A 27000-nucleotide genomic window follows, 5' to 3' on the forward strand; every position below is an offset into this window, starting at 1 on the left:
TAGCACAGCAATTGCAGTCACAACCACACATGCTTCTCCACTTTGCCTGAGCCAGCAAAAGAATCCAAGCTGAGGCACAAACCCCCACAAAGGAAAAAAAGAAACCCCACAGGCTTCTACTCGGCCTCGCACTGGCCTTTCTGCACAGCACAGATCAGCAGCAGAGCAATCCCCTGGGCTGCCAGTTTTGGTTCCCTCTGAAATTTGGAAGTGCAGAGATTTAGTGCCAGTAAGTGCCCTGGCTCTGGGATGAGTGGAGAAGCACGCACAACAGTGAGCTCCTGTATCAAGCACATGACAGTCACACAGCATGGATGGGTCCTCTGAGACGCGCTGCTGCCAGAGGCTCTTGGCTGCTTTGGAGGAGCACCTTCTACCCCTGCAAGGCTGAGATTCCCTATTCTGACATGAAACTGATCTTGGATGTCAGGGGCAAGCTCACAGCTTTCAGTCTTCCAGTTCTGGCACAGAGTAAATGCAGCTTCTGCTTCAATAAAAGGAACTTTGGCTACTTCATCTCCATTCTGTTCCAAGTCTTTTGCTGATACTTTAGCTACATAAATGGGCAGCACTTAAGTGTTTGCCCTCTGCATGGATTAAGTGTTCTAGAATCTCCTTCCTGTAAGGGACTGGGGGAAAAAAAAGCCACAATAAAAACATACAGGACAACACCCTCGACATGGCTCTCAGATCATTAACTGAAATACCACTTCAGTCTCAGACTACAGGCTGTAAGAAATCTATAAATAAAAATGTGTTCTGTAAAACTGAGTCCAATCTGTGTTTTTCCTTTAAAGTATGCTCCCTGCAGTGTCTGTGACCTCAACTGTATTTTGTGATGTTTCATTAAGATAAATGAATTGTTCAGTACCAAGGCAGGGTAGTTTTAAGGTCCAAACTGCCTGAAATGCAAAGAGCAAAGCCAACAGCATGTAGAGCAAATGGAGGGGAAGCTCTTGTACTGATCAGGCACTGATCACCAGGTGTCACATAATTAATCCCTCAATAATTCCACACTGACAAGATTTAGATTACAGAGAATCACATCACTGCTAGGAATGAGGATATTTGTACCAGTAGTCTATAATCACACTGGCACTAGAGGAGTTACACTCCTATAAATCAGGGCAAGCTCCCTCATTCAGCAAATAAACCAGAGCAACTCTCCAGTCCTGTTTATTAAACCTCAGCAGAACTTACTGCTCCAGATTTATTAAGCCTCAGAGCTAAATGCACAGATCCCACATGTCATGATCTCTAAGGGTGCTCATGGTGTAAATGCAGCCACACCGTTTGGTGGCTTCTACTGACACTGGAACAGCAACAGCACCTGAATTTAAACCCCACAGAACTCCAGCTCAACATTCAGAGAGATGCTGTTGCATCACCATGTTAGAAGGCATTTTCTGAGAAGGTGAAAGGACTGTTTGCATTTCAGGAGTTTGCACAGGTTGTGCTAAAAGCCTCTGAGGGTTCACATGAAAAAGGTGCTTGAAGCCACCAGAATATGTAAAGTGCTCTGGCAGGAGTGGCCACTTGACCCTAGCAGGATAAACAGGGCTGAAAGGAGCACAAGTAATTCACAGGTAGATGGGCTGCTTTTCGTGATGTACTAGATTGATTTTTGCATTTATTTCTCTCAGCATTCAAAGCATTTTAAGGTGTGGGGCTACGTTTTAAACTTGTAGGCTATTTCTGTTGATGTTTTCTGGAGATGCTTGCAGAATCTGCCTGGTCAGGTTAGAAAAGGCTGAAAACTGTTTACCAGCACTAAAAGGGGCAGAGAAATCTCTCAGGCAACATTTACTCCCAAAATTCTGCTTCAGTCAGACTACACTGCTAATCAAGCCTTTCTATATCATTGAAAAGTCACTTCCCTGTCAGGAGAAGGAACAAAGTTTTGCTCACAGGGAAGCCTGTGGCTGCCTCCAGTACATAAGAAGGAAGACCTGAGCCCTGCCAGGAGCCCAGGGAGATGAGTTCCAGTGAATCTCACATCCTTTGAAGTCAGTCTTTCAGGCCATACCCAGAGAGAACACTGAGCTAATCCTATCTCACAACCACTGGGCTAACAGGGATTTCTACTGAGCTATTTTTATTGAGATGGAGAGTTCTGTTGATAAAGACCTAACAGAGGTGGGAAATATTATATTTATTCCCTTGGACTGCAAAAGGTTTTGGGTATATTTTTTTTGATCATTTGGCGGGGTTTTTTTTGTTTTTAATTTTTATTTCCTTGGTGCTCTTTATGCCAGATTAGAACCAGAACGCCCCATAACAGCGAGTCCCAGAATGGGGTACAGACAACAGTGAGGCTCCTTCCCAAGGTTGTTCACCCAGGATGCATGTTTCCAGGGCTGCCAGGGATGTCTGCAGTAGGCAGAATATGGGAGGAAACTGCTGATTGCTCCAACACCTCTGCAGTGTGTCAGCAATGAGGAGGGTTGGCGATGACGTCCTCAAAGATGTCAATCATGAGCAATCACTGCAATGTGGCACCTCAGCTCTACCTGCAGTTCTGTGCAGCAGTAACAGACACCATCTACTGCAAGATGGGGGCTGGCTGAGACCCCCTGCCCCAGAACAGGGGCTTGAACTTCTGCTATTCCTATTAAAATAGGATTTCAGCACATGCTCCTCGCCCCCAGATCTCTCTGCCACAATCAGCAGCAAGGGAATCTGCAGGAGCTGCTGCTTCTCCGCTCCTCTGTCATGAAACAACACCCACAGAGAAAGGGAGAAGGGGCCCAGAAAATCCACACCTGCCTGTTTTGCTCTCTATACCTCTTTGTCAATAAGGGCTGGAGGTTCCCAAGCAAAGGTCTCAGGAGAATTTGCTAATGTCTCTCTTCACACCCCCACTGACATTAAGAGGATGAGCAGCACACAGCACAAACCCACACCCTGCTACATCACTGAACCACTACAATGCTGCAAAATGCAGGGAGAGAGAGGACAGGGAAATGGGCTGAGAGGACAGGAGCTCAGGGCAGGGTTTGAGGGACACAGATCACTACAGCCTTCCTTGTGCAGAGGAGAGAAGGCAGGAGAGTACCTAGAAGGTAAAGGGTCAAGGGGAGAACAAACAAGGGAGTTCACATCTATCTGATGATGGGACACAAGGATAGAAGGGAACATTCAATGTCAGAGTTACCCTGCACTCAGACATGGAAGTCCTGATATTAATGACCCAAACGCCTCTTGACTTCCATGAGCACCAGGGATAGAGTGAGGATGGGAGCACTTCTCCAGCCAGACATTAGAATATAAGAAGAGGAGTCTGAACTATCAGCTCCCCAAGTCTCTGTGTTGATCCTAACAGAGCTGACAGACCAAATCAAAGCAGAGTTTATTCAGCTGATCTTACAGTCAGTGTGGATATAAGCCAAATGAAAGACACAGAGTTTAGACCTTGCTGTCAGAGCTCATTCCCCCATCCCACCTTCTCTATTCAGAAGCAGAGAAAGGATCCTCCAGACCTTAAATCAGGTACTGAAGCTTTCCCAGCTCCTGCAGCTCAAGCAGCTGCTGTGGCTCTGATCAGCCAGTTTTTCTGTTCAAGACTCCTCCCTTTATGAGATCCTGGCAGAGGTGGTTCATCAGACAAGGGACTCTGTTACTAACACAAGAACTGGGCAGCAGAGGAGAGCTGCAGAGCAGAGCTGGAGGATGGGGACACAGTGACTCATGCATTGCAGAGAGAGTGCAGAACCTACCGTGGCTGCCAGTCCTCAGGGGTCACTGATAGTGATTCTGAAAGACAACATGAAATCAACATGGCAGTTCAGACAGTTCAAGGCAGAGGCCACACAGACTGTCAGGAAGGTGGAACAGATACACAGGCGCTGGCACAGACACAGTCACACATCCCCCTCAAACACAGCGTGAGCAGGGGGACTGCAAACACACAGCAAACACTCATGGCCTCATCCCTGCACACATCCAGACCCTGTTGTGCACAGGGGTGCACCAAACCCCATCCATCTGTCCACACACCTACTGGCTGCTGCTCACTCACCCAAGCTCCTCACACATTCACCAGTGTCATAGCCAGGTTTAGCACCCACCAGCTGGGCACAGTAGCTGGGCTTGTCTCTCTCTGAGGACTCCTATCTTCTGACCAAATAAAATGTTTAAGAAAGAGCTCAGGAAATAGGGAGATAACGTGCAGTCCTGAGCACTATCTCAAATGGCCTAAAGCAGGTGAAGGCTTTTCTGAAGTTCATAAATCATTAAATCAGCTACTCTGACCTCCTGAATAATACAGGTTATAGAGCTGTGAGACCTTATCATAGAAAGGTTTGGGTTGGAAGGGACCTTGAAGATCATCTAGTTCCAGCCCCTGGTCATGGGCACAGACATTGGCCACTAAATCACTAAGGAGATAATCTGTCCCTTGAAACTGTGTGTCCAGGAACCCTTTGGGAGTTCCAGTGATGTGCCCCCATGGCACTGACCAGCACAGCAGCCAGTGAGAACCATCCCTGCCAGGAGGTAACCCCAGACCCACGGCCTTGTGGTACCTAAGAATGGAGAACACATTTATACCTTCAACACATTTTTCCAATGGTTGAGTCATTCATACTGAAATTTTCTTAATTCTCCTTCAAGCTCTTCTACCTAGAGGTTCTATCAAACTATTTTAAATTGAAGAGCCTAAGTATGTGGGGGAACACCTTCATAGATTTCTTACCCAGGTCAAATCCTAAATGCAGTCCACTGCACACTGATAGGAGCTTGGATGGTTTGTAACTTTCAGCTCCCAAAATTGGAGCTATATTTGTCTCTATGGATTTCCACAGTAAACTGAATAAATGCTAAGCACAGAAGCAGGATGGTAAGTCTTAAGTGTCCTTAATTATATGCAGGAAAATCTTTCTGAAAAAAAAATGTACCATGTGGTGATTACATGTGAAAATGTGTTTTTACACTTATGTTTATGAAAAAGGAGTAGCATGACACTCGTGTAAGTTCCTCATTCATGAAATCAGATGCTCAAACCAGAGGCACAAAACTACCAAACTTCTACCCAGGCATCAATGAGCACACAAAGTACACCCAGCCACCACCACCCATCTGAGCTCACTCCACACCACCAACTCCTCCACCAAAGCCCACCTGTGCTGAACACAAGAGCTTTGTTCCTCTCTCACACACACTGCACAGCCCAGTTAGCAGGGGAAAGATGGGTATTAAAAAAGCAACAATGGAGATGGCATTCGTTCACCCATGGCAGAAGGACCCGAGTCCAAGTGCTAGCAGGGAACATTCTTATTCTATATACAGGAGAGGAAGAGAAAGAGTCCCTTGTCATTGGAAATTCTCCATTCATCAGTGAACTCAAATGACAAGCTGGTATCAGGATCCGGAGGAGTCTATGAACAACTGGAAGAATCAGAGAGGGGGATCAGAGAATGAGCATCACACTTCACAGCTTCTGGAATTACATTCTCAACTCCAGATCAGGGCAGTCAGTAGCATGCAATCCAACCTACCATCTCTCCTAAACCAAGGGGTTGCTCAGTCAAGCATGAAACTCTTTCCTCCTCTGCTCCAGTGCTGTTTTCCTACCTTTCCCTAAGCCCTTGTACTCATGCAAAAGGCAGAAAAGCCATTAAGATAAGCTATGACAGATTTCTTTAAAAAAAGGCCAATTCATTTCAGCCCATTTGGGGAATCCTATCATGACAGCCAGGTATATAGAATATTTTTCATGAGTGAAGAAATGAAACTGAGTGAAAGGAGGAAAATGGAGACATAAAGAAGCGTAAGTATACTGAAAACAAAACCACAAAGTGACAGTATATGGAAAGGCAGGGTCACAAGAAGCAGGAGCCAAAATACACAGTAGAAGCATGCTGACATCCATAGGTGCCTCCACAGTCTCCAGGGCAACACTGAGGCATGTGAGGACAAGTTACTGTGGGAGCTGCATCAAGGTGCATAGGAAGGATTGGGGCAAAGGCACCAAGAAAGTAAAACCATTTGCATACACCAGAGTCAGAAACTGGTCTATAAAGCAGTCTGGACTCATCCACCTCTGGGCTGGCTGCAGCCTGGCAGAGAACACTTCCCTCCAAACAGGCAGCACCAAACATGAGCTGGGCACTATCACAGGAGGAATATTGAACCCACTCTGCCATACACCATCCCCAACCATTGACAGGTTTGGTGTTTCCACAGAAAATGGCAAAGTTTAAGAACTGTGCCACCAGCACCCACTGGAGAGGTGTTTTCCACAAGAGAAGCATTCTCTCTGTCATGTCACTGGAGAGTTTCTGGTTATGTTTGTTCTTTACACTGCAATTACCTCCTCTTCCTCAAGGGAAACTTAAGTACCCAACATAAAAGCATTCCTGGTTCCAGACTGCTTCCCAAGTCCTGTTCAGGAACATGTACTCAGCTGCACTGGGATAATCCCTTATTACTGTGTTGAAGTGTGTCTCAAGTGACTGAACAGGAAAGGAAATGAGTTTCCTAATGGGAAGGCAAAGCTGTGTGATTTGAACCCTCTAGACTGGAAAATGCTGAAGTTGACTACACAAGCAACAAAATTGCCTAAGAATTCATTTCCCTGCCAGTGATCCTGTGATACTCTCCTAGCCAGAAAGCAGCTGAACAGCTTTGAAGGTCTTCCAACTCACCTTGAAGAACTCTGGGCCAAGAGAAAAGGGGTAACTTCAGACTTTGGGGAGCCCTACACAGAGAGGAATCTCATCCCAGTCCTGTGATTTAGCGGGTGACTATAGGCATTGTTACAATTGCTGTAAACCTTGGGATCAGGGTTTTCTCCCACATTCTTTATAGAGGCTTGTAGAGAGAAACAGCTGCCCCTCTGTTTGAGAGCTGCCTTGGCATTGCCTCATCCATACAATGGAATCTCAGAGGACAACGATGCTCCTGCCTCTGGATCCAATCCAAATATCCCAAGGCTCTTCCCCACACCATGCACTCCATTCTCCTCCTATGGCCCAGGCAGGCCAAGTGCTGCCAAGGCTCTGACCCAAAACCAGAACATCCTCCACCTGCAAGGAGCAGCGGTTCAGGACTTACCTGGGAACACCAGGAGGAGCACGGTTGGGCCGAGAAGGAACCTGAGGTGGGGGCCCGAAGGGATCAGGAGAGGCACCTGGCCTGGAGGGCACAGGGGGGGCACCACCCAGCGTGGAGCCACCAGCAGGAGGTGGCCCAGGAGCCGGTCCGCGAGACCCAGGTCTGGCGGGGGGCACTGCAGGAGCTCTCCTCTGTGGCGTGGGGCTGGATGTGGGGGACCTGCCAAACAAACAAAGGCATTCAACTGCAGCAACAGCTCTGCGATGTCCCCACAGGCACCACTCTGCCTTCAGTGCTTCTCATCACTTTACACACCACCCTTTGGCTTTCAAGTACCACACCAGGCTGCTTCCAAAGCTACGCCAACCCCATCCAACCCAAGCAGAACATCTCTGTAATGATATCCTAGGAGCCTGCCAGCAGAAACACCCAGGACTCTTCATCCACAGGAAGAAGAGGAGGACTCCCTGTGTCAGCAGGAGGCCCCAGCAAGGCTCTGAAGAGGCGTCAGGCAGCTCTGGGGGCTCTCCCCCTGAGCCTCTGGTACCTGCGTCCGGACGGTACGCTCTGCACCTGCAGCCAGGAGTCGTCCACCGGTGGGGGCATGGGGGTGCTGATGGTGCTGGTGTTGATGTCCCCGATGATGTTGAGGGCCTCCTTCAGCGCGTGGTACATGCGCAGCATCTCGTCGCGCCGCTGCGCCTGCTCCGCCGACTCCTCCATCAGCGTGTTCTGGTCCCCGCAGGAGTACAGGTTTGCCAGCAGCTCTGAATGGATGAAGTCCTTGGTCTGTAAGTGAGCAGAGAGAGGGAATCAGTTTTCACCACCTCTCCCCAAAACACACTATTCTGTCCCCACCTCTTCCTTCCAAGTTGCCTTCTGTTTTTCTTCATTTTTTCCTCCCTCCCTGTTTTTCTCCTCTCTGCCTCTCCCACCTCCCTTGTCCACAGTGAGATAAGTACATTGTTTATCATGAGGTGCATGATTGTCTTCGGCATGAGGTCTCTGATGGTTTTGTTGACAATTGCCATGTAGGAATCCACCAGGTTCCTGATCGTTTCCACTTGTCTCTCCAGCTGAGGATCCATGGAGTGCATGAAACTATCTCCTCCATTCTCCTCTGCTTCACTGGCCTGCAGAAAAAAAAAAGGAGAAACATATTGGTTCTTCAAATATAACATAAAATTGGCTTTTCATGAGAGCTAAGAGAAGAGTAGAAGGGAACAGGCAGGAAGCGCATGCAATAAATTAAATTTATTTAAACTTACATTTTGAGCTGTGATTGTCAATGCACAACTCAGTTTGTACAGACTTCTCCAGCTCAGATCTCAGAAATTTTAGCAATAAAGCTGCTCTCTTAGTAGAAAGTTATTAAGAAAAGGTGAAAGGCAACAGGGACTCCTGACACATGTTCAGAGGTCATGGCTCTGGTGCATCTCAAAGCTGTATTATTACTTTTTAATGTTTACTGCTTCTTGAAAGGTTCTTCATTTGATCTGGGTTTTCCATGACCAGAGTCAGTTAAAACCAAGAACCATTCACCATAAATTAAATCTCACAGGCTCTTTGCCATGCTGCATCTTTGTCCTCATTACACAAATGAGAAAACAGATACAGAGGAGCGAAACAGCTGCTCCTCTCAGGCTGACCACAAGTAGATGGAATAAAGTAGAAAACTTTCCTATCACTTCAACTGCAACTCCTGCATCATAAGTTATAATTATCTTTTCTTTCACACCAAGCAGATGAATCTCCTCCTCTTTGCCTGAAATACATTGTTTATTCTGTAAGGTAAAACCTGGACTGTGCTGTTTGACAGCAAGCAATCTCCAAGGCCCCTCCATTTGGGATCAATTTCAAAGTATTGAAGCATGAAAGAACCGCTGCCTTCCTCAATGTTTATTTAAAAAAAAAGCCCCATGATTGTATAATGAAACATCTTTGTTTTAAACAGCCCTAGTCTGAACAATCTGCCATGTAGGAAATGGCTTCTCTTTTGTTTTGGGGAACAAAATATATGAGAGAGGGCAAATTCTTTTGTTCATTTGAGCTTTTGCTGAGAAGATCTTACATAATGAAGGAATGCAAGGTCTCAGTGTGAAACAAAGTAAAGGAAGTGGATGTCAAACAGAACAACTTAAAAAAAAGTGAGGGTAAAAAAAAAACCAAAAAGAAGCTTGCACCAAGATTCAGAAGTCATACAAAAAGGAAGGAATAAAAAGAAAAAAGGAAAACTCAAACCAAGAACAGAAACAGACAGCAGGAATCCAACAGAGGGTACAAAGAGGGAGAAGAAGCAAATGCCTCTCAGGAAATTGTGACAAAAGGAGAAAAAAAATGAGAGAGTTATCTGGTGAGAGCCCCAGGAGGCAAGACAGGCAGAGGGGGTCAGACTTACTTTGTCCTTGTCCTGGCAGGCCAGTTTGAGCATACATGGAAAAAATTAAAACAAAAAGGGACAAAAAATAAAAAATGACTTTTAGTTGGTCTTAGAATTTGGAGAAGGTCCCAAAATAGCACTGACAAGCAAAAGACCAATCCCACTAAAAATACATCAGTACCTCTATTACCCTAGAAGGGGAACAAGTGAACTGTTCAGCTGAACTGAAAAGTGGGATGCTCTGCAAAGGAAACCATGCTGTTAGCAACAAAGGACAACTTTCTTACCTGCAGGTCCCCTGCCATTCCTCACAGGGGCTCTGAGACAGGGACCAGGGCTCCCATGTCACACCCCTACATTTGCACAGCAACAGGTGCCAGTGGCCACTGTGGTTTAGAGAACCAGTCTGGCTCAAAGTTAATCTGAAGTCCTGTCACTGTTAAAGCCCAAAGCCCAGTGCCTAACTCTCTTTTTAAAATCTCTTATCAGTTTGTTAGGAAAAACCAGCAATATTCAAGAGTAACAGGACAGAATGCAAGAAATCTATTAGAAGCAACAAATACAAACAGAAAAGCAATTATCACTTTTCTAATGGGAAAACTATTTATAGTAGCTTCCTCTCACAGAGGAACAGGAAAGGCTTTGAACAGAAACAAATACCACAATTGTCTAGAAGATACTTTTAAAGCACAAAATAATGCTGACAATAAATGCTGTGGGGCAAGGGGAAGGGAAGAGATAAGAGTTCTTGCTAAAGGAGCATATTAGAGTACCCACAAAGCAAAATTCAAAGGACTTCCCTCCCTAATTAGTTGGAGGAAGGAAAGTTGGAGAACTGCTACATCAGGAAGTTCCTAATAAGGCTGTACAGAGTTTCCAAAAAGGAACAGTGCCTTTGCTCAGTGGATACCATACTAGTTAGTAGTCACAGTAGTTAAATGTCACCCTTATATTGTGAATTTAATGTCCATAAAACAAGACAGCTAGAGGGATTTATCAAGGCAGTCTTTTCCTACTTTATCTTCCCTTTTGAAGCTGCCAGCTACTTTATCTCAAGCTTCCCTAATGGAAGCACCAGAAAGAATTCTCAGCTCTGGAAAGACAAAACCTTCACAGACTTAATTTTAACACAAGAAGATGGAGCTATCCTTCTCGAGACACATGCTGTGCTCCTGCTTATCCCATTATTGTGGCTGTCACTTACCCCAACACGCTCTGGGTACACTCCTGCCCTAAGGAATGAAGCCTTCCAGCTGTCCACCTCCTCCTGGGTCTCACAGGCCAGCTCCAGCTGCCGGTAGTCCTTGTAAACATTCCTGACAGGAAGACATATTTTATTATTCTCTCTCTCAACTCAGAGATCTGCCCATATCTGACAAAAACATCAATGACTAGGGAATCCTCCTGTTATTTTAAGACAGAGACACTTGGTCCCTTGCTAGGAGCCTCATGATGACTCTGCAAAAGCAAAGTTGTTTTCTTTGTTTTTTAAACCAAGTTTGATTGCTCTCAAATCAGTTTTATGTTTCAACAAGGCCTAAAAAAGATTCTCTTTTCAGTTCTGTTTGCTGCTGGACTCCTCCACCCATCCCAAGTCCTATGGATTTCCCTAGTCACTCACCAACAACATTGTGATTATAAATGTATAACCCAGCCACAGACCGAGGTAACCACACCAAAAGGCTGAAGGGTTAAGTTCACACCACAAGCCATGCACTGGCAAACAAAAGGAAAATTATACTTATCTGTAAGATCAGAAGGAATGAAGTAAAGCCCTCCCATCTCCTACAAAAGCAGCTGTTCTGAAAGGACACTCACATCTTTCCTGGCCAGCTATCCTAACACACTCATCCCCATCCTGTCCCTGGCTCCAGCAGCTTGCTGTGCTGAGATGGAGCATACCTCTGTTCAGTGTTGAAGAGAGCAAAGATGTGCTTGCTGGACATGAAGCCCTTCTCCACATCCCGCAGTTTCAGGTTATCCACTGGTAACATGTACTTCTTCTCCTTCTCCTGGAAAGGGAATGAGGAACAAGTCACTCCCTGCTCCAGGGCCGCCTCTGCTCTGCCAGCAGGGAGTATCAGCAACAGAGGCATTCTCAGACCCAGGTCCTCTGCTTCCTTCAGTCTGTGAGAGAAGGGGAAAACTGGAAACAAGAGTTTGTCCTTCCCAACTGCTTTTGTGATGTGGCCCAACAATTCTGTCCCATTAACTCCTCCAGGGCCAGGCACCAGCACAGCAATGTCCAACTTCCCCAGACTGTGCTCAGCACTGTGGTCCCACTCTTCTTAGCAAAGGGGGCAATCCAGGTTCAGGAAAAGCCAGAGATGTAGTAGAAAAGCTGGTTTGATACAGAAGTTAAGTATCAATAAACCTTGATGTTAAATATTATGTTAAAGATCTCATATGTTTATATATATGTATGTATCTATGCATATGTATATATATCTCAAATTTACCTCTTCAGAAAACTTGACTTGCTGATTTTGTTACTTCATCCTATCACTGTCCTATTCCTACACTCTTCTTAGTTACTGTAAACCCTTCACCTTCATTAAAAAAAAAAATCAAAACTTGATATTAACTTTCACATTTGCACTCAGAAACTAAGTCAGAAATTATAACCCTTGCTTAGTTTCAAATCTGGATCTACAGCAAATTAATAGAACTGGATGTGGTTTAAGGCCCTCCTTTGGAGCATCCTTTTCCAGCTGGGAATTATACCCCAGCATAACAGGAGAGGGAGCCCTCACACTGGTCTCCAAAAGGCAGAATGCAGCTATCAAGAAACCAAACCCAGAGCATCCTCCTGTGTGCAAAGCAAGCATGTGAGACTGTCCCCTTGTGAGATCTTGTGTGTTGACTTTTTTTTCTTGGCTGGAAACCACATGATCACTCTTGGGGGAAACAGGATGGAAAACAAAGATGGGCAGTGAGGAGAGATCCTGAAGAGCTGACCAGGAAGGAAGGGCAGGGCAGAGGAGCAGGTAAAAGTGACAAAGCTGCTGAGCTCTAACACCCAGATAATTGCAAATCCAGCCTAATGTCCTCTTAAGCTTCAGCAAAATTTGTTTTTGACTTGAGTTTGCTAAGGATACCAGCACCTCACAGTACTGAGATATCCCAAAGGCAAAACTGTACCAGTTTACTACAAATCACATGCAACAGGAATATCCCAAAAAACAGCACTTACAAAACAGAAGAGATCTCTTGGGCTGTGGCCAGATTCCCTTTCAAAGATGCCAGGCCATGAAAAGAAGAGAATTCTTCCAAGCAAATTTCCCTGGACTTTCTAATACTTTAATTAGATGTGGGCAGGCATTTTTCTAATGGGATATCTGTCAGCCACATGCTGCTCTCAGAGCTACTCAGACTACTTCAGATCCTGTGAGCCACAAAGAACTTGCAAGTTTTCTATTACTCTGGGTTATCATTATGGTGACTGAGGCTGAGCTGGTGACCTAGAAGAGAACAACCCCAACTGCTGGGTTGGTGTTGGCTTGGGCAAGTCAGACCATCCCCACTGCAGCCTTGCTTAACTGGAACTCCCTAAATCCACTCCACAGTCCCTGGGCTAGTAAAAATAAAAACACCAATCACCGCCCACACATCCTCCCTAAAAACCCAACAAAAAACCCAAATCAATTGTTCAAAACAAACAACAACAAACCCCACTCCCCCAAAAAAAACCACAAAAAACCCTTGCAAACAAACAAACAAACCCCCAAACTACCAAAAAAAAAAAACACAAAAAAACCACTCAACAAAATACAACCAAAACTGCTGATGTTAAAGATGTCTGAGAAAAACCTTCTGCATTAGGCCCACATAATTCCATAGAAGTGCTGCAATGGTGTCATTCCTCAGGAAAAAATGTCCAGAAGTAAGGGAATTCCGTGACCCTGATATGGAAACAACATGCTCTTTGCCAGAGTTTCAACTTTCACCCTTTCCAAGCTCTCACATAAATGCTTCCACGTGATCAAGACAGCACTATCTCCACATGCTGATCTTGCCACAGTAACAGAAGACAAAATATCTTTGTGCCAGCACAACTTAGCAGTCCTCAAGGTGGAGGCAGCAAGAGCAATCAGGTGGAGCACATGGGCACAAAACAGGGAGCCCCCAGGCAGGCAAGCTGCAGTGAGCCCCTGCTGCTCCCCATCTCCCTACACCTCCCCCTTCCAGTCCCCCACTTCAGCCTTTGCAGCTTCTCAGCTTTCAACCCAGCCTGTTTTATATCAACAATCTGACTTCATTTCCTGAATGTAGAGACAGGAAAGTGTGGAATGAGCTGCCAAGGGCTGAGCCTCTCCAAACTTTGGCTGAGCACTCTGCCCATACGTTAGCAATCTGGCAGGGTGTGCTATGGCTGAGCAGCATCCTGGCCAAGAGGGGAAAAGGGTTTCTCTCTCTCTGGCTTTCCAGACTTGGAGTCAGGAGGGAAGAGAAGGAAGAGCCAGCACACATAGAAATAGGAAAGTAGTTTGTGAAATCCTATATTCAAAGTCCTCAGTCTGATCCCAAGAGGCTTATGTTACTAATATAGCCCTTCATCAATAAGGAGAAGGAAAAAAAAATCAGGCAGAACTGTCCCTCAGCAGCAGAGTATGTGTTATATAAAATGTGCTCCTTGGCTGTGAGTTCATCTGTAGAGCCATGAGGCCAAGGGGAGGTGTGGCAGAGGCAGAGACCCCCAGACTGTACGAAACAGAAGATGGTGCCCAGTGTTGGTTTGGGAATATTACAGGTACAGGGTAACCACCCCTGTTCAGGGCTGCTGCTCCCCTCAGGAGCCTCAGCCTGCAGGGAGAGCTGCAGAAAGAGATGACAGCAAGCTCCTTGCAGAGGCAGGAAAAGTGCCAGAGGATTATTCCCCCGCCCCCAGCACAGTGCAGAATGCAGCCATATGGCTCTGTACTCTGCATCTACCAGGGAAAGAAAATACACATGGCCAGGAAACCAACCAGGATCCACGAGCCACTCCAGTTGTGGGGTGGCAAGCACAATAACTGCAGGAAAAAAGTGATGCTGCAGTTGCAGCCTGATGTCCCAAAGTCCTTTATTGTTGCTACACATCTTCTTATGGTAGCTAAATCCAAGAGATGGGTTTTGGCCAGATATAGCAATAATCTGCACTATCACCTGCATTATTTGTTGCTAAACTGTAGGTAAGAAGCTTCAAAAAGTTCGCAGAATTCAGCAGGCAGCAAGCCAGCCTGACTCCAAGCATTCCCTCCAGTCACCTGGACTGCCTAAGCAGCAAAGTAAATTTTCCTGCTCTTGGATACATGCAAAATGAAGCTGACAGATGCATGTGTGGGCTCCCTAAGGTTGGAAATTGGCACTCACAGCACAAGAAAGTAATTGGCAGAATTATCAGATCTCAGTTTGCATTTGGAGCATAAATAAACTAATTAAAGGTTTCCCTGTAGCTGTTATGACAAACACCTTCTTCTGCACAGAGACAAAGGTCTGTGGATATGGGAGAAGACACTGCCATTGTTTTAATTAGGGGCCGTGCGAAATTAGGAGAAACTCATCTTGCTTAACCCTCTTAATCTCCTGCAAGATGTAAAGGTAAACAAACCTGCCCCAGAGATGACTGGAGTTTCAGCAAAATTGTTTCTGTTAAACACATGCACAGCATTTTGGGAACTCCAGTAATAAAACTCTACTCCAATGGAGAAGCATTAACATCCTAATTTATAATAAACACACTGCACAAATACACGCACACTAAAAGATTATTAGGAAAAAGCCTCTGAAAAACAGTTTGGAATATTTGAAAGCAAGTGAGCTGAGCTTTTCAAGCTGAACCAACCACTCCACTCCCCCAAACAAGATGTTACCAATTGCTTTCTGCTTCTTGCCTTAGCAAGTAGAAGAGCTGAATTTGTGAGATGTGACTCCTCCAGGAAGCCCTGGTCATCCCACTACACACACACATCTTGAGACCACGTTTCCCAGACGCAGCCCACCTGTGTCGCTTTTGCCCTCAGAGCATAATTTATGGGAATGATTCCTCCCCCAAGCTGCAGAGCAGCTGTAATGGCTTGTTTACATCAGAAACCTGCCTTGGTTTAAGTTTAACTTAAACAACACATCCTAAGATTTTAAGCTGATTTATTTCAAAAGCTCTCTAGACACTAAACCTGGACTCATAAGATTGATCACAACCATTACTGTTGGCTTAGTAAGCACAGCAATGGTAATTAACTCACCTGCAGTAAAGACTTTTATTCACATCAGCTAGAACAATGAATAGATTTAAACCTGCAGCCAAGTGCAACCCTAAGAAGCCATCAGGGGGTTTATGAAGAAGCAGAGGCAGAAGCCTGATTTGCTTGAGGGAAACTTTAGTGCCCAAAACTCGACTGTCACAACCCCTTAAATGCCACAGCAATGCCCACCAGCCTTCACAAAGGACAACCAGGCCCTTCTCCCCAGCCCGCTTGTGCCAGGGCAGGGATGAACCATCCCAGAGTATCTGACTTGCTTTGCACAACACACACAGACACACACAAAGTGTTTCACATCCCTGAGAGAGGGTAGGCACAACTCCCCAGTGCACGGCCAGTGCCAAGATGGGATTTCCAAGCGTTCACGTTTTTGTCACAAATCTTAACCATCCGCACCAGGAGAAAGAATCCTGAAAGGGAAGAGGAATGAAGTCCCCTTTTATCCCTGCAGCACAGGGAGAGGGAGCAAATCCTGTGGGCAGGGAGTAACATCTGGAATCACTAGACGAGAGCCAGGCGTCACAGAAAGCGACAGCATTCCTCAAGTTTCCATGCAGGGTAGGGAACCTTCCTTTCCCCCGCGCAACCCCATCCGTCAGCCGCTCACTTCCTGCCAAACTCTGCCTTCCCAGCAGCCAGCAAGCTCCTCCCTCGAGTCTAGTTAGCTTTCCACTGCCACGTCAAGTGAGGCAGAAGGACAGAAGGGAAGCAAGAAGGGAGGGAGCAAAAACCAGAAGAGGGAGGGAGGCTCAGCAATGCCAGGGCGTAGTGGGGGGAGAGAAAGAAGGGATGTGGATTGCTCCTGCAGCAGCCAGAGGTGAGCTGCAAGGGCAGCTGGCCAAGGTTGCCTTCTGCAACCCTGTCCAAGGACCTTCTGGAGGGCTTGGAAGCAAAGGCTGGTTCTGTCTGAGCTTTGCTCTGGACCCGCTGGTCTTCAGGACAGGAGATGAGGGTGCATGGGGCCTGAGGATCCTCCCACACAGCTCCATGGGGAAGAGAAGGATTTGAATGAAGCAACAAGTTCTGCACACCTGGGTGACAGCCAAGACTTCCTCCTCAAAGTGCAGTAATCGATTTTTTTCTTTTTCTCTTTCTAAAAAGGTGCAGCATCTCCCAGGTGGAATCCAGGTACCAGCCTGACACCAGCACTGGAAGAGGAAGGCGCTTGGAGACTTGCTCCAAATTGGAAACATGCAAGGAGCAACATTTCTTCTCCCCCAGCTGCCAGAGGAGGATGTTTTTCCAATCAGGACTTGGACTTTCGTTCACCCCATCTGTGCCCTGCACAACCCCATCCCCAAAGCAGGGAGGGGAGAGGACTAACGAGCTGCTGATTGCCGGAGAGCAGAGAGCAGATCGCAGAGGCTCCACTCCGTCTGCCCAGTGTTCAGACTACCTGTTCAGGACTACGAGATTGTACAGTAGTCTGCACATTGGTTAGGCTGTGCTGGGATACACCACACACTGCCAGTGCTGCACGGGGACGGCAACACCTGCACGGCAGAGGGGATGCTTGGAGAGGGTGGGCTCTGGGGATGGCTGCATGCAGAGGTCACTCATCTCTCAGCCTGGGAGGGTCTAACTAATCCTTTGGTGCCATGCCTGATCATCACTTTTACCTGCCTGTTCACCAGCCTACTCACAACCCTCTTATTTCTGCTCTGTCTCTCTCATTCCATTCGTATTTCTTTCAGTTTCACGTGCTTGTCTCAAGGTAGCTGTGATCAGGATGGCTTGTGTTTCACGTGCTAAGCTTTGCCATAAAATGCAGAAATAAACACACAGGCCTGTCGGAATCACAACTGTGGTGTGCTTTGCTACCTGAGAAGGCAGGTTAAAGCACAGAAAAGTGACTGGAGGAAGGGGAGTTCATACTGTAAAGAATATTGGTCATAATACAAAGAAAAACCGAAGAGAGATACAAAATTGGAGGTTTGGATGCTCTGGATATTGTGTTTGCTTTGATGTTTGTCTGCCAGAGAAAAAAGAGAAAATGAGTGAAAATATAAATGAGGACTGATAAAAACTGGTAAGATTATGACAAAACATACACTTGTGAAAAAAGATAAGTGCATGAATGGAAAGGCTCCACAGAGAATGTTAAGAAAATGAACATTTTCCAGAGAGCATCTGAGAGCAGCATGAAAGCAGGAGAGGAACCACCTCAGAGCAGACCTGCTCTTATGCTCTTTAAAACAAGCTGGATGCAAAAACTCGACTGCAGTCAACTCATCACAGCAAGTTTCTGATGACTGGGGCCATTTGAGTAAAGTAAAAGGATTTCTACCACCTGATTTGGGCCTCAAGGACATGGACTGGGGAGTGGAAAGGGCCAGAGAGGAGGGAAGTGCATGTGTACAGTGGGGGGACAGTCTCTACTGATCCATGTGTTTGTTTGTAAACTAGAATTGGGTAAGGGACACTGACAGGTACAGAATACACAGCTATTTAGTGCCTGTCACTTCCCCAGGACAGGAATATGTTTCAAGCAAAAGAGAAGGCATGAAGACAGAGAAGAAGCTCAACAGCATCAGGAATCAACACAATCTGTAAGGAATATGAAGCATCTGCATGCACCTAAAGTATCTAAGACTCTGCAGCCATCCCTCCTTGTACACACAGGTCTGAAATGCAGTGACATTGCATGCAACATGTGAACACCCCCAAGCCAATTAGGTCATTCTTCTAATGTAGCCACCCATTCACACAGGACCCAAATTTCTAGTAGATGATTTACCTGAGTAAGGACAAAAGGTTCCATCTGTATTGCACACTCACACAAATTCCCAAGGAAGCAGCAGATAGATCCATCCACCCAGCTGTGCAAACACTCCAGCACACAGTGGCACACAGGCACTCCAGAAGGAACAGTTACCCTGCAGAGCAGGGTGTGAGCTTCACTGGCAGGAACCACAGAGCACAGTGCTCATTCCATCCTGCCTACAAGGTCCCTGTCACCAGCAGCTCTCTCCAAGCTCACACACCATCTTTTCAGCAGCCAGGAAAGCCCTGTAGAGTCACAGGCACTGTGTATTTCATAAGGAATCTGGGCAGGAGGAGTATTCAAATCAAATTCTTGTATCATGTCCACTGTGGTGCTTGCTGAGCAGCCAGTGTGCTCTGTTGCTGCTCCACTGGGATACCATGGCCTCCCTGAGCAAGGAAACCTCACTCTGTACTGCCAGCAGCCAGAGCAGGCTCCTCCCCACCTCTCCTTCCCACTGCTGGCCTGCAGCTTGATCCCACAGGGTTCAGGACATGCAGGTAGCTCAGGAGGGTCGCCAGGTCCTGGGAGGCCAAGCTTTCTGTGGGGCCACTCTCCATGGGGCCAGTGTTTGACTTATTGAAAGGAGACAGGAAGAAAAACAGAGAGCCCAGGAGCACACACACATGCTCTTGGCAGCCAGGCAGAGTGGGGAGCCAACTTTCCACCCCCGCTTGGCCCACTCTTTCCTTCCCCTCCCATTCCCCAGCACACTCCTTCAGGCCCCTCCAGAGCATCCACAGCCATATATCCCTGCTAACATGTAATGCTGGGCCCTTTAAGACATTTTAAGCTTCAGTTCCTTTCTTCAGAGGCAGAGAAAAAAAACAAGCCAGCGCTGCGGAAAGACTGGTATTTCACTAATGGGGTCCAGATGTCTTCATTCCACAGACACTGGGTCCTGCCTTGTGGGACAGGGCAGGGAGAGGCAGTGTCCCCAGCCCTGCTGGCCCCAGAGGTGCTGCCCCAGCCTTCACCCTCAGCCCAGCACACACCACCTCACCCTGCTCCTTCCCCCATCAGCACCCACAGCTCTGCTACCAGCGCTTCCATCCACAAAAGGCAGATTCAGCTTCCTCCTTGTTCCCTCTGGAAAGCAGCCAGAGCACAGGGGAACTAAGACAAGAGAGCCCACAAGACTGCAGGGTGGGGCAGACAGCCTCCCCCTTCCTTCCAGAGCTGAAACACAGAACGACCATGGTGCACAACCATGGTAAAAACACATGATATTGTTTCAGGACATGAAGAGGACATGAGTTCTCCTGAACTGGTGAAGGAGAGACAGGAAAAATCCCCTGTCTGACAGGGGACTATGCACTGAGAGCAGCTCTTGAGTGTTGAGTCAGCTCCATGCAGGGCTGAGGTTTGGGATGGGAATCCCCACGCTCAAGGCTCTCCCAGCTGCCCATCAAATGCACCAACTTTTAGCCTGATTCGATATTTGAGTGCAGGCAGACGTTGCTTCCTTTCTCCCTCACAACAGCCAGTGATCAAGGAGTTGAACTTGGGGAGGAAGCAAATAAAACACACGCTTCCCTTTCCCCCCTGCTCCCACTCAGTTGAAAACAAAGGCTCCTTTCTCAGAGGCAGCTCAGACCTCATTGGTGCTGGTTCTCTGTGTTTAAGGGACAGGGGCTGGCAGGGAACTGTTTTCATTAGGCAGCTCTGCAGAAGGGAAATGGTGCAGACCTCCAGTTGCTATCAACCCCCAAGGCTGCCCTCCCTCAGGAGGGGAGGGAGGTCCAATCCCCATCCCAGGCAACTGGAATCTATCAACAGTTTATACATCCCCACTGCAGACCGCCCTCCCTCCCACTCCCTGGGGGAAGAACAGGGAATTCTGATCATCTCTGTAATACAGATGTAGCAGCTGGCTTTGATTAAACTACTTGATGTTTATAACCACTCGACCTGCATATGAAGCCCAGAGGAGAGGGAAGCCTCCCCAAGCAACTCTGAACACAAAGGGCAGGGGTCTTACAGCAGAGACACACTGATTTACAGAAAGCCATTTCAAAGCCTGGTTCTTTAATTAGGAAATTGCTGCCTGCTCATCCATAGCAGCACAGCAGTCATCTCCATACAGAAAGCAATATTTAGAGGCTGATTCATCACTGTATTTGTCATCATTTCTACCTGCTGAGAAGAAAACAGGCCCACTGATAGCAACTAGACAAGAATCCAGTCCTGGCTGCAGCTCCCAGACACAATAGTGAGTGCCTCAGAACACCTGAGGGACACAAACCACAGTAAGAGGCAGAGAAGTTTCTTCATTTGCAATCAGAAGCCCTAATCAACTCAGAGCTTACCACTACATCATACCAGACATTTTTCATCTCCCAGCACATTGAGGGGACTAAACTTTTCGATCACATCCCTACCAGAACCATCCAGCTATTCTTTCTATTTTCAAAGTAATCAAAAGGGACAATTATCTACCTTTGTCTTGCATTGGAAACAAGATGCTGTTGACAGTGATTTCAGCTGGAACGATTCTGTCTGCTTATAACAATTCCCACTGAAGCAGAAACACATCACAGCATGTTGCCAGAATTGCTAATATTCAAGATTATCAAGCAACTCTACAGAGTAGGTCCATGTTCCCATCAGTGGTATTCCACACATCACTGTACTTCTGATCAGCAGAACTCTGACCAATTACAACTCAAACAATTTTAAATACAACATTTTAAATATGTTATTTTTATATTGGCAGGCTCAATATAGAATCAATAAAAAGACATTCCTACTTTGCATGTTTAAGAGCTGGATCTGGGTGAGATTAAAGAATTTACTAGAAGTCAGAAGGAGCCAGCACCTGAGCTAGAGCTTCAGGTCCACAGCTCCTGTTGCTTTGCTCTGAGAAAGCTTTTTTCTTGGAACCAGGAGATGCATGAAATCACTGCCACGTGCCTTCAGAAAACTCACTGCTGCCCCACAAATGCCTAGAAGTCCAGATCTTGGAACTAACCCATCACACCCTTGATGATCACAGCTGCCACAGCAAAACGAATGAAGGTCAAATTCATTCCAAATGCCTGTCAACTTCCCACTAAGTCAGAACTTCAAGCATAAATATTACTCCTTGTGCGTCAAACAAGCCACATTCACATCAATTCTGAAATGCTCAGCAGAACTGAGGCCATGGGGAGCCTGGCTCAAGGATAGTTTCAGCTTGTCACAAGCTGCAGACAGCACTGAGAAGTTTCATCTGTAATACCCAGTGACCTCAAGTCCCCATCAGATGCCTGACACTCAACCAGCAGAGTTGAGCTACTCACCTCATCATCCTTGTACCAGGAGAGGTTCTCTGCTGTCAGGACAAACCAATACTCCTTGGAGCCACCCTTCATGATCCCAATGTTGTTGATGGTGAGCCAGCCTTTCCGGATCACCTGGGGGGTGGAAGCAGTGAGCATTAACAGGGACAATCATTGCTGGCCTCAGGTGACAGAGGAGGGATCCAAGGGTATCCCTGCATGCAGAGCAGAATGGAAAGACAAGGAACATGGTGCTCTCTGCTGCTGCCAGAAGAGCCCTCCATTAACTGGCAGTGGAGGTCATTGCCCCAAAAGGGCCAGGAATAGCATAAAAAGGAGGCAGGAAGGAATCTGGCAGTGCTGTGCATTATACCCTCTGCCAAGAGGAAAGAGATACAGAAAGAACTACATCAGGAGTGCCTTGGACACTGGCACAACCTACAAGCACCAAATCACAGCAAAACACCCAGAAAAGGCCACACCTAGAGGAAACCAGGACACCAGCACACCTTTGTGCAAGTGTGGAGTGCTTCACTCAACTCAGAGTAGGGGGAACTAGCTCAGGACACAACCAAGCACCCCAGAAAGAATTTAGTTTAGTGAAAGAAGTCACTAAGGACAACAGAACAAAATGGTGCATCTGGAATTAGTACCCTGGACTTGAGCATACCCAGGTATTTGGGCAGTCATATTAATCTTGGGCAAGACAAGTTCCTAGAAGTTTAGTCTGTAAAGAAGCCAGGCATTACTCTCTAGGGAACTCCTATTCACCAGGTGCTAGTTCAGAACCCCACACGTGCCATAATCAAATGCAGGTATGCATCAGCTTAAAGACCTTAGCTTTTACTGTTACTGCACTATTCACACCCAGAAACATCTGCAGGCTTTATTTGTACTGTGCTGTGTGAATATGCTTGCTGAAAACTTCCTGGCATGGAAAAACCATGAGACTGCACTGTGTCTCTGCTGGCTGCATTGTGTGAGCAACCTACCCAGGTGGCCTACCTGGTTACCTGCCCTGGAGGTACAGGATCATTTAATTGGTAATTTACTCTGGAAAGGCAAATGGAGGAGCCTCGGGTGCTCAGCTCCTGCCTTCTAAGCTCGAGCTAGTCCTACTCTCCGTGTGGACAGGAGGGGGCAGTGGAACAGAACTACACATCCTTGGATTGCTGCTTTTTATCTCCACCCACTCGAAAGATGTACCCGCAGCTCTGAATTCTTCCTCACCATACTACCTTTCCACCTCGTTTCTGCTTCATCTGTGTCTAATGCCAGCTGCCCTCCTCTCCCCATTCGGCAGCAGAGAAAATAATGTGTTTATGCCCTGGTTTTGCCTTCCCAGATGCAACATTAATGTTCATTAGCACACCCTGCTGAGTGGCCTTCTACTCACCAGGATCTCATCCTGCAAAGGGGAACCATAGCAACAGCAGCAGAGCAGAGAGCAGGAGAGGAGCAAAGAGAGGAGAGATTATTACCAGGAAAGCTGGAGCAGGAGAAGAGAGGCTCAAAAATAAAATAAAATAAATTGGAGGCTGGTACCAAATCTTTTACCCCAGGTGTTAACACAAGCAACCCCCATCCCAAAATAAATCTGCTAATGGGAAAGCAAAAGCACTTTAGAGGTAGATCCGGAGTCTGCCCTTTGCACTCTTCTACCCTCAGCTCTACTGGAAGGGACTGCAGAGGATGGGATTCCCTACAGCTGCTCCAACATGGCTGGCTGGCCAGCCCAACCTGCTGAGGACACCTGCCTGCCAACAATCTGAAACACTCTGCAATGTCATGTCCAGGGAGAGGTGGCCAACATTCTGTTATGAAGATGGATGTCAGGAGTGAATGTCTTTTTAAAAGACTAAGCAAAAGCATTTGCTTCCATTCTCTATGAAGCTGCTTGTAAGGCTTTGTTTCCAAGATCTTCTAGCCAAGATAGCCTTGCCATGTTCCCAGCAAATCTGGGACAGTGTCATTATTCTCTTTTTAATTCTGTGTACACTCCTTACAGCTCCTGGAGGATTAAGGGAAGTCCTCCCCTCCACTGCTGTCTTCTCCCATGGTGTGTTCTGATACATACCCACTGCAGCCAGGGCTGTCATCATCACCCTTTCTCCCTGTACAGAGATTTATACACTTCCAGTGAAGTTTTTCAGAAAAAGAGCCCATGAACTCTCTTGAAATCTCTTTTCAGAAAGCAGATACCACTCATGGGAAAGACAACTAGAAAGGACAATTCTGTAACAGTTCAGACCTGGTGTTCTGTACCTCTCACCTTGGCAGGAGAGTTGGCACAGTTAGTGAAGGGGCTGAACAAACAGGAATTTACAGAACATTAATTAATAGGGATTTCTACCAGAAAAGCAAGACCAGATCTTGATTATCAAGCTGCCATTGCCCTCCATTGCTGCCAGATGCTCAGTTCTTCCTGACTGCAGGTAGCCTAAACCACTATCCTCCAGTTATAAACAGTTTGATGAGTTAAAAACAACAAAAAAGAGGCAACACAACAAAACAACTTGGAGCAGTGCTGCATCCAGCCCAGCACTTGTCCACCTGGTAGCTCCCAGGTAGCAAACATGTCCTCCTTGCAGCAGTGAAGGAGATGGAACTTGGCCTACCTGGTTACCAGCTGCCTTCTTCTTGCTCATCTGGCTGCTCCTCTGCTGAGCACTGAAAACAACAGCAGAGACATTCAAAACTTCTAAGGCTCTTCTTGATCACCTGAATTCCCCTCCCTTTGGATAGCTGCTACAGTGAGTTGGGGCCCCCCAGTACTGGCTACCAAGCCTTAATAACCCAATCTTGTGTCATCTGCTCTCTCAGCCTGGACTACTCATCTTCTCACTCCCACATGAAGCTCATTTGGGTCACTAACCCTCCATAGCTGCTGGGGTTTTTTGTTCTGACACAAATCTAATACTGTAATACCCCCTTCCAGGCATCTCTATTCTCATCCCAGCCTTGCAGTCCAGAGCCATTGAAAAAAACAAGCAAGACTGAGAGCTGCACCATTCTTGGGACAACAGCATCTGCCCCAGGGCCTCTGCACCCCCTTGACTGGAGCAGCTACAGGACAGAACACACACGGAGGAGAGGAGACAAGAGGAGGTGGGTGCTTACTTGGCAAAGCCAATGAAATCCTCATGGTTTGTGTTCATGTAAGCCAGCTCAATATCTATTAGAAGCATAACCTGCCAAAGAGAGACACAGACAGGAGGTTAGTGACTGACCCTGCTGACACAGAGCATTGTTCATCCAATCCCCTCTGCAGCCACACACCCCTTGGCTCAGGCCAAACTTGGATATCATCAAAAGGTGTCCCCCAGCCAGTTCCCCCCTGACACACACTCCTGATCCCCACCTGGTCCTTGGTCCTGCCCTCTCTCTCCCTGATGTGGGTGGTGACAATCCTCTCCATCTCCTCCCGCAGGTGAGGGTACTGGCTGAGCTGCAGGAGAGAGGAAACACGTGCACATGGGAAAGGGAGGTAAAAAGGGGGCTGCAGCCCCCCACATGTACACATGCACACATACACCTTGCTACCAGATATTCTCAAGGGAAGTTCTAGAAAGCTGGACTTGCAGACAGATTTTTCCAAGTTCCTGGAGGTCTGTTGCAGGCAAAGTTAATTTCTGCTTGCTCTGGGCTTTAGAGAAAAGCCCTTTTCAGTGTTGCAGCAACCTTTCTGTCTCACCAGAGACCTGCTCCAAACTCACCACAATCTTCCTGTCATGAGGCTTTTGGCAAACCCCAGAAATAATTGCACTGCTTCTTGCTGGTGGGTTTTTCCCACTTAAATGAGTTGTTTCCCTAGATGTTCAGCATCTCACTGTAGCAGCTAAGGAGGTGAATGGCCTGTTCTTACAACCTGTTAAGCCCTCTAGGAAGTGAAGTGGATTTCAGTCGCTGTTTGCTGAGGGACTAAGCAAAAGCATCTGTCTCTCTCCCACATCTGCAAGCAGAGACACAGGATCTGAGCAGCTCAAGGCTTCAGGTCTCCAAGAAACACCGAGCTCTGGGCATCCAGCTGCTTCTACCTGTGCTGGGGCAGGATTACATAACAGACCTGTGCTCACATTGCATCTACAGCACATTTTTTGCCACATTACTGAGGAGTGAATCCTCTCCTGCCCACAGTGAGAAGCAGGAGGACTGTGGTAGCTGTGATTCAAGGGAAGATTATCTACAGAGATAATACCTGAGTTACACTTCTAGAACCAGCACCTTTAAAGCCCTCTGGGTTTCACACAGCTCCTGCCTTCTTGCCTACAGTCATAAACCTCTAGTGATCCCTACAGCAACAACTGTTGCATCTCAGGTCAAGCCCAGTACAGCCAAATGAAATTAAACTTCCAGATCCAGAATTCAGCCCTTTCTTCCCTACTTCACCTATCCCCTGTGGAACTATTTTCCCTGTTTTTTTAAAATATTATCTCTAATTTGACTATGATGTCAAACAGTATTTCATTTGCCCAAGACATGTACTGCATTTGTTTTGGTCCTCCAGTTTATGAAAGCTTCTTCTTAAACTGGTTTACCCTTTTTTTTTTTTTGGAATACATAATTATAGCATGCTACAAAGAAGTCTCAAAATGCGCAGCAACACTTCTGGAAGCCAGATCCCACACTAACCACCACCAATATTCCTAACATCTGCCAACAAATAGTTTCAAACTCTTTGAGCTCCCTTGCAGTCAAACAAGTTGCAATAGCTTAGAACTGGAATTTGGACTAGATCTGACACTATTTTTAAATGTGTAGTTTGTTTTTGAAGGCCACAGAGGCAGGAAAAAAGTGGAATTTGTGTTCCCTAGTACCACTTCATCTAAAAAGCAAAAACTGGGTGTTCTCCATGATCTTTTGGTTCAGGCAGCTGGTTGCTTCAGAGACAGACAGGGAAAGCTTCCTGTTTCCTTTGGGGGGTTGGCAAAGGATAGATGGGCAAGTTATGTCAAACAGAAAAAAACAGGAAGTTGGAAAACCTTCAAGCAAGTCTCAGCTTCTTTGCTTCAAATTAAAAAAAAATAAAATCAACAAACAAACAGAGTCAAACAAAAACCACACGAAACCTCCCTCCACCATCCCAGTCCCAACCAGTTCAAATGCACACAAAGTGCAAAACAAGTAGTGGTTTATTCAGAACCCAGCTCATCCAGCAACATCCATGTGCGAAAATAAATTGGCAGCATTGGTCCCCATGCAGGAGCTTCTGACCCCAAGCATGCACAGGAGCAGCAAGGGTGGGCAAGGAAAAAGGATAAACAAGCCACAGGATGTCACACCACCAAGGAACATGCAACA

The 27000-nt window shown here is 46.7% G+C and overlaps 1 protein-coding gene across 27 annotated transcripts in view; it reads right to left on the bottom strand.

Moving 5' to 3' along the window:
• Nucleotides 1-27000, bottom strand: part of DNM1 (dynamin 1) — a 64709-nt gene that overhangs the window by 2103 nt on the left and 35606 nt on the right. For 5 of the 27 annotated variants that reach the window (XM_074556597.1, XM_074556602.1, XM_074556600.1 and 2 more), the window contains exons 11-21: nucleotides 25061-25147; nucleotides 24820-24890; nucleotides 24318-24369; nucleotides 23096-23107; nucleotides 21721-21834; nucleotides 11336-11445; nucleotides 10638-10749; nucleotides 9452-9463; nucleotides 8016-8186; nucleotides 7601-7842; nucleotides 7054-7272 (exon numbers count right to left, since the gene is read on the bottom strand). In XM_074556597.1, coding sequence (XP_074412698.1) covers nucleotides 7054-7272; nucleotides 7601-7842; nucleotides 8016-8186; nucleotides 9452-9463; nucleotides 10638-10749; nucleotides 11336-11445; nucleotides 21721-21834; nucleotides 23096-23107; nucleotides 24318-24369; nucleotides 24820-24890; nucleotides 25061-25147 — 1202 coding nt within the window. Of the gene's footprint in view, nucleotides 1-3716; nucleotides 3754-5118; nucleotides 5386-7053; nucleotides 7273-7600; nucleotides 7843-8015; nucleotides 8187-9451; nucleotides 9464-10637; nucleotides 10750-11335; nucleotides 11446-21720; nucleotides 21835-23095; nucleotides 23108-24317; nucleotides 24370-24819; nucleotides 24891-25060; nucleotides 25148-27000 lie in introns of all 27 variants that reach the window. The other 22 variants (XM_074556611.1, XM_074556609.1, XM_074556608.1 and 19 more) reach the window with 9 other exon arrangements.

This window comes from Zonotrichia albicollis, chromosome 21 (genome assembly GCF_047830755.1).
Source record: "Zonotrichia albicollis isolate bZonAlb1 chromosome 21, bZonAlb1.hap1, whole genome shotgun sequence".
Classification (NCBI taxonomy): Eukaryota; Metazoa; Chordata; class Aves; order Passeriformes; family Passerellidae; genus Zonotrichia; species Zonotrichia albicollis.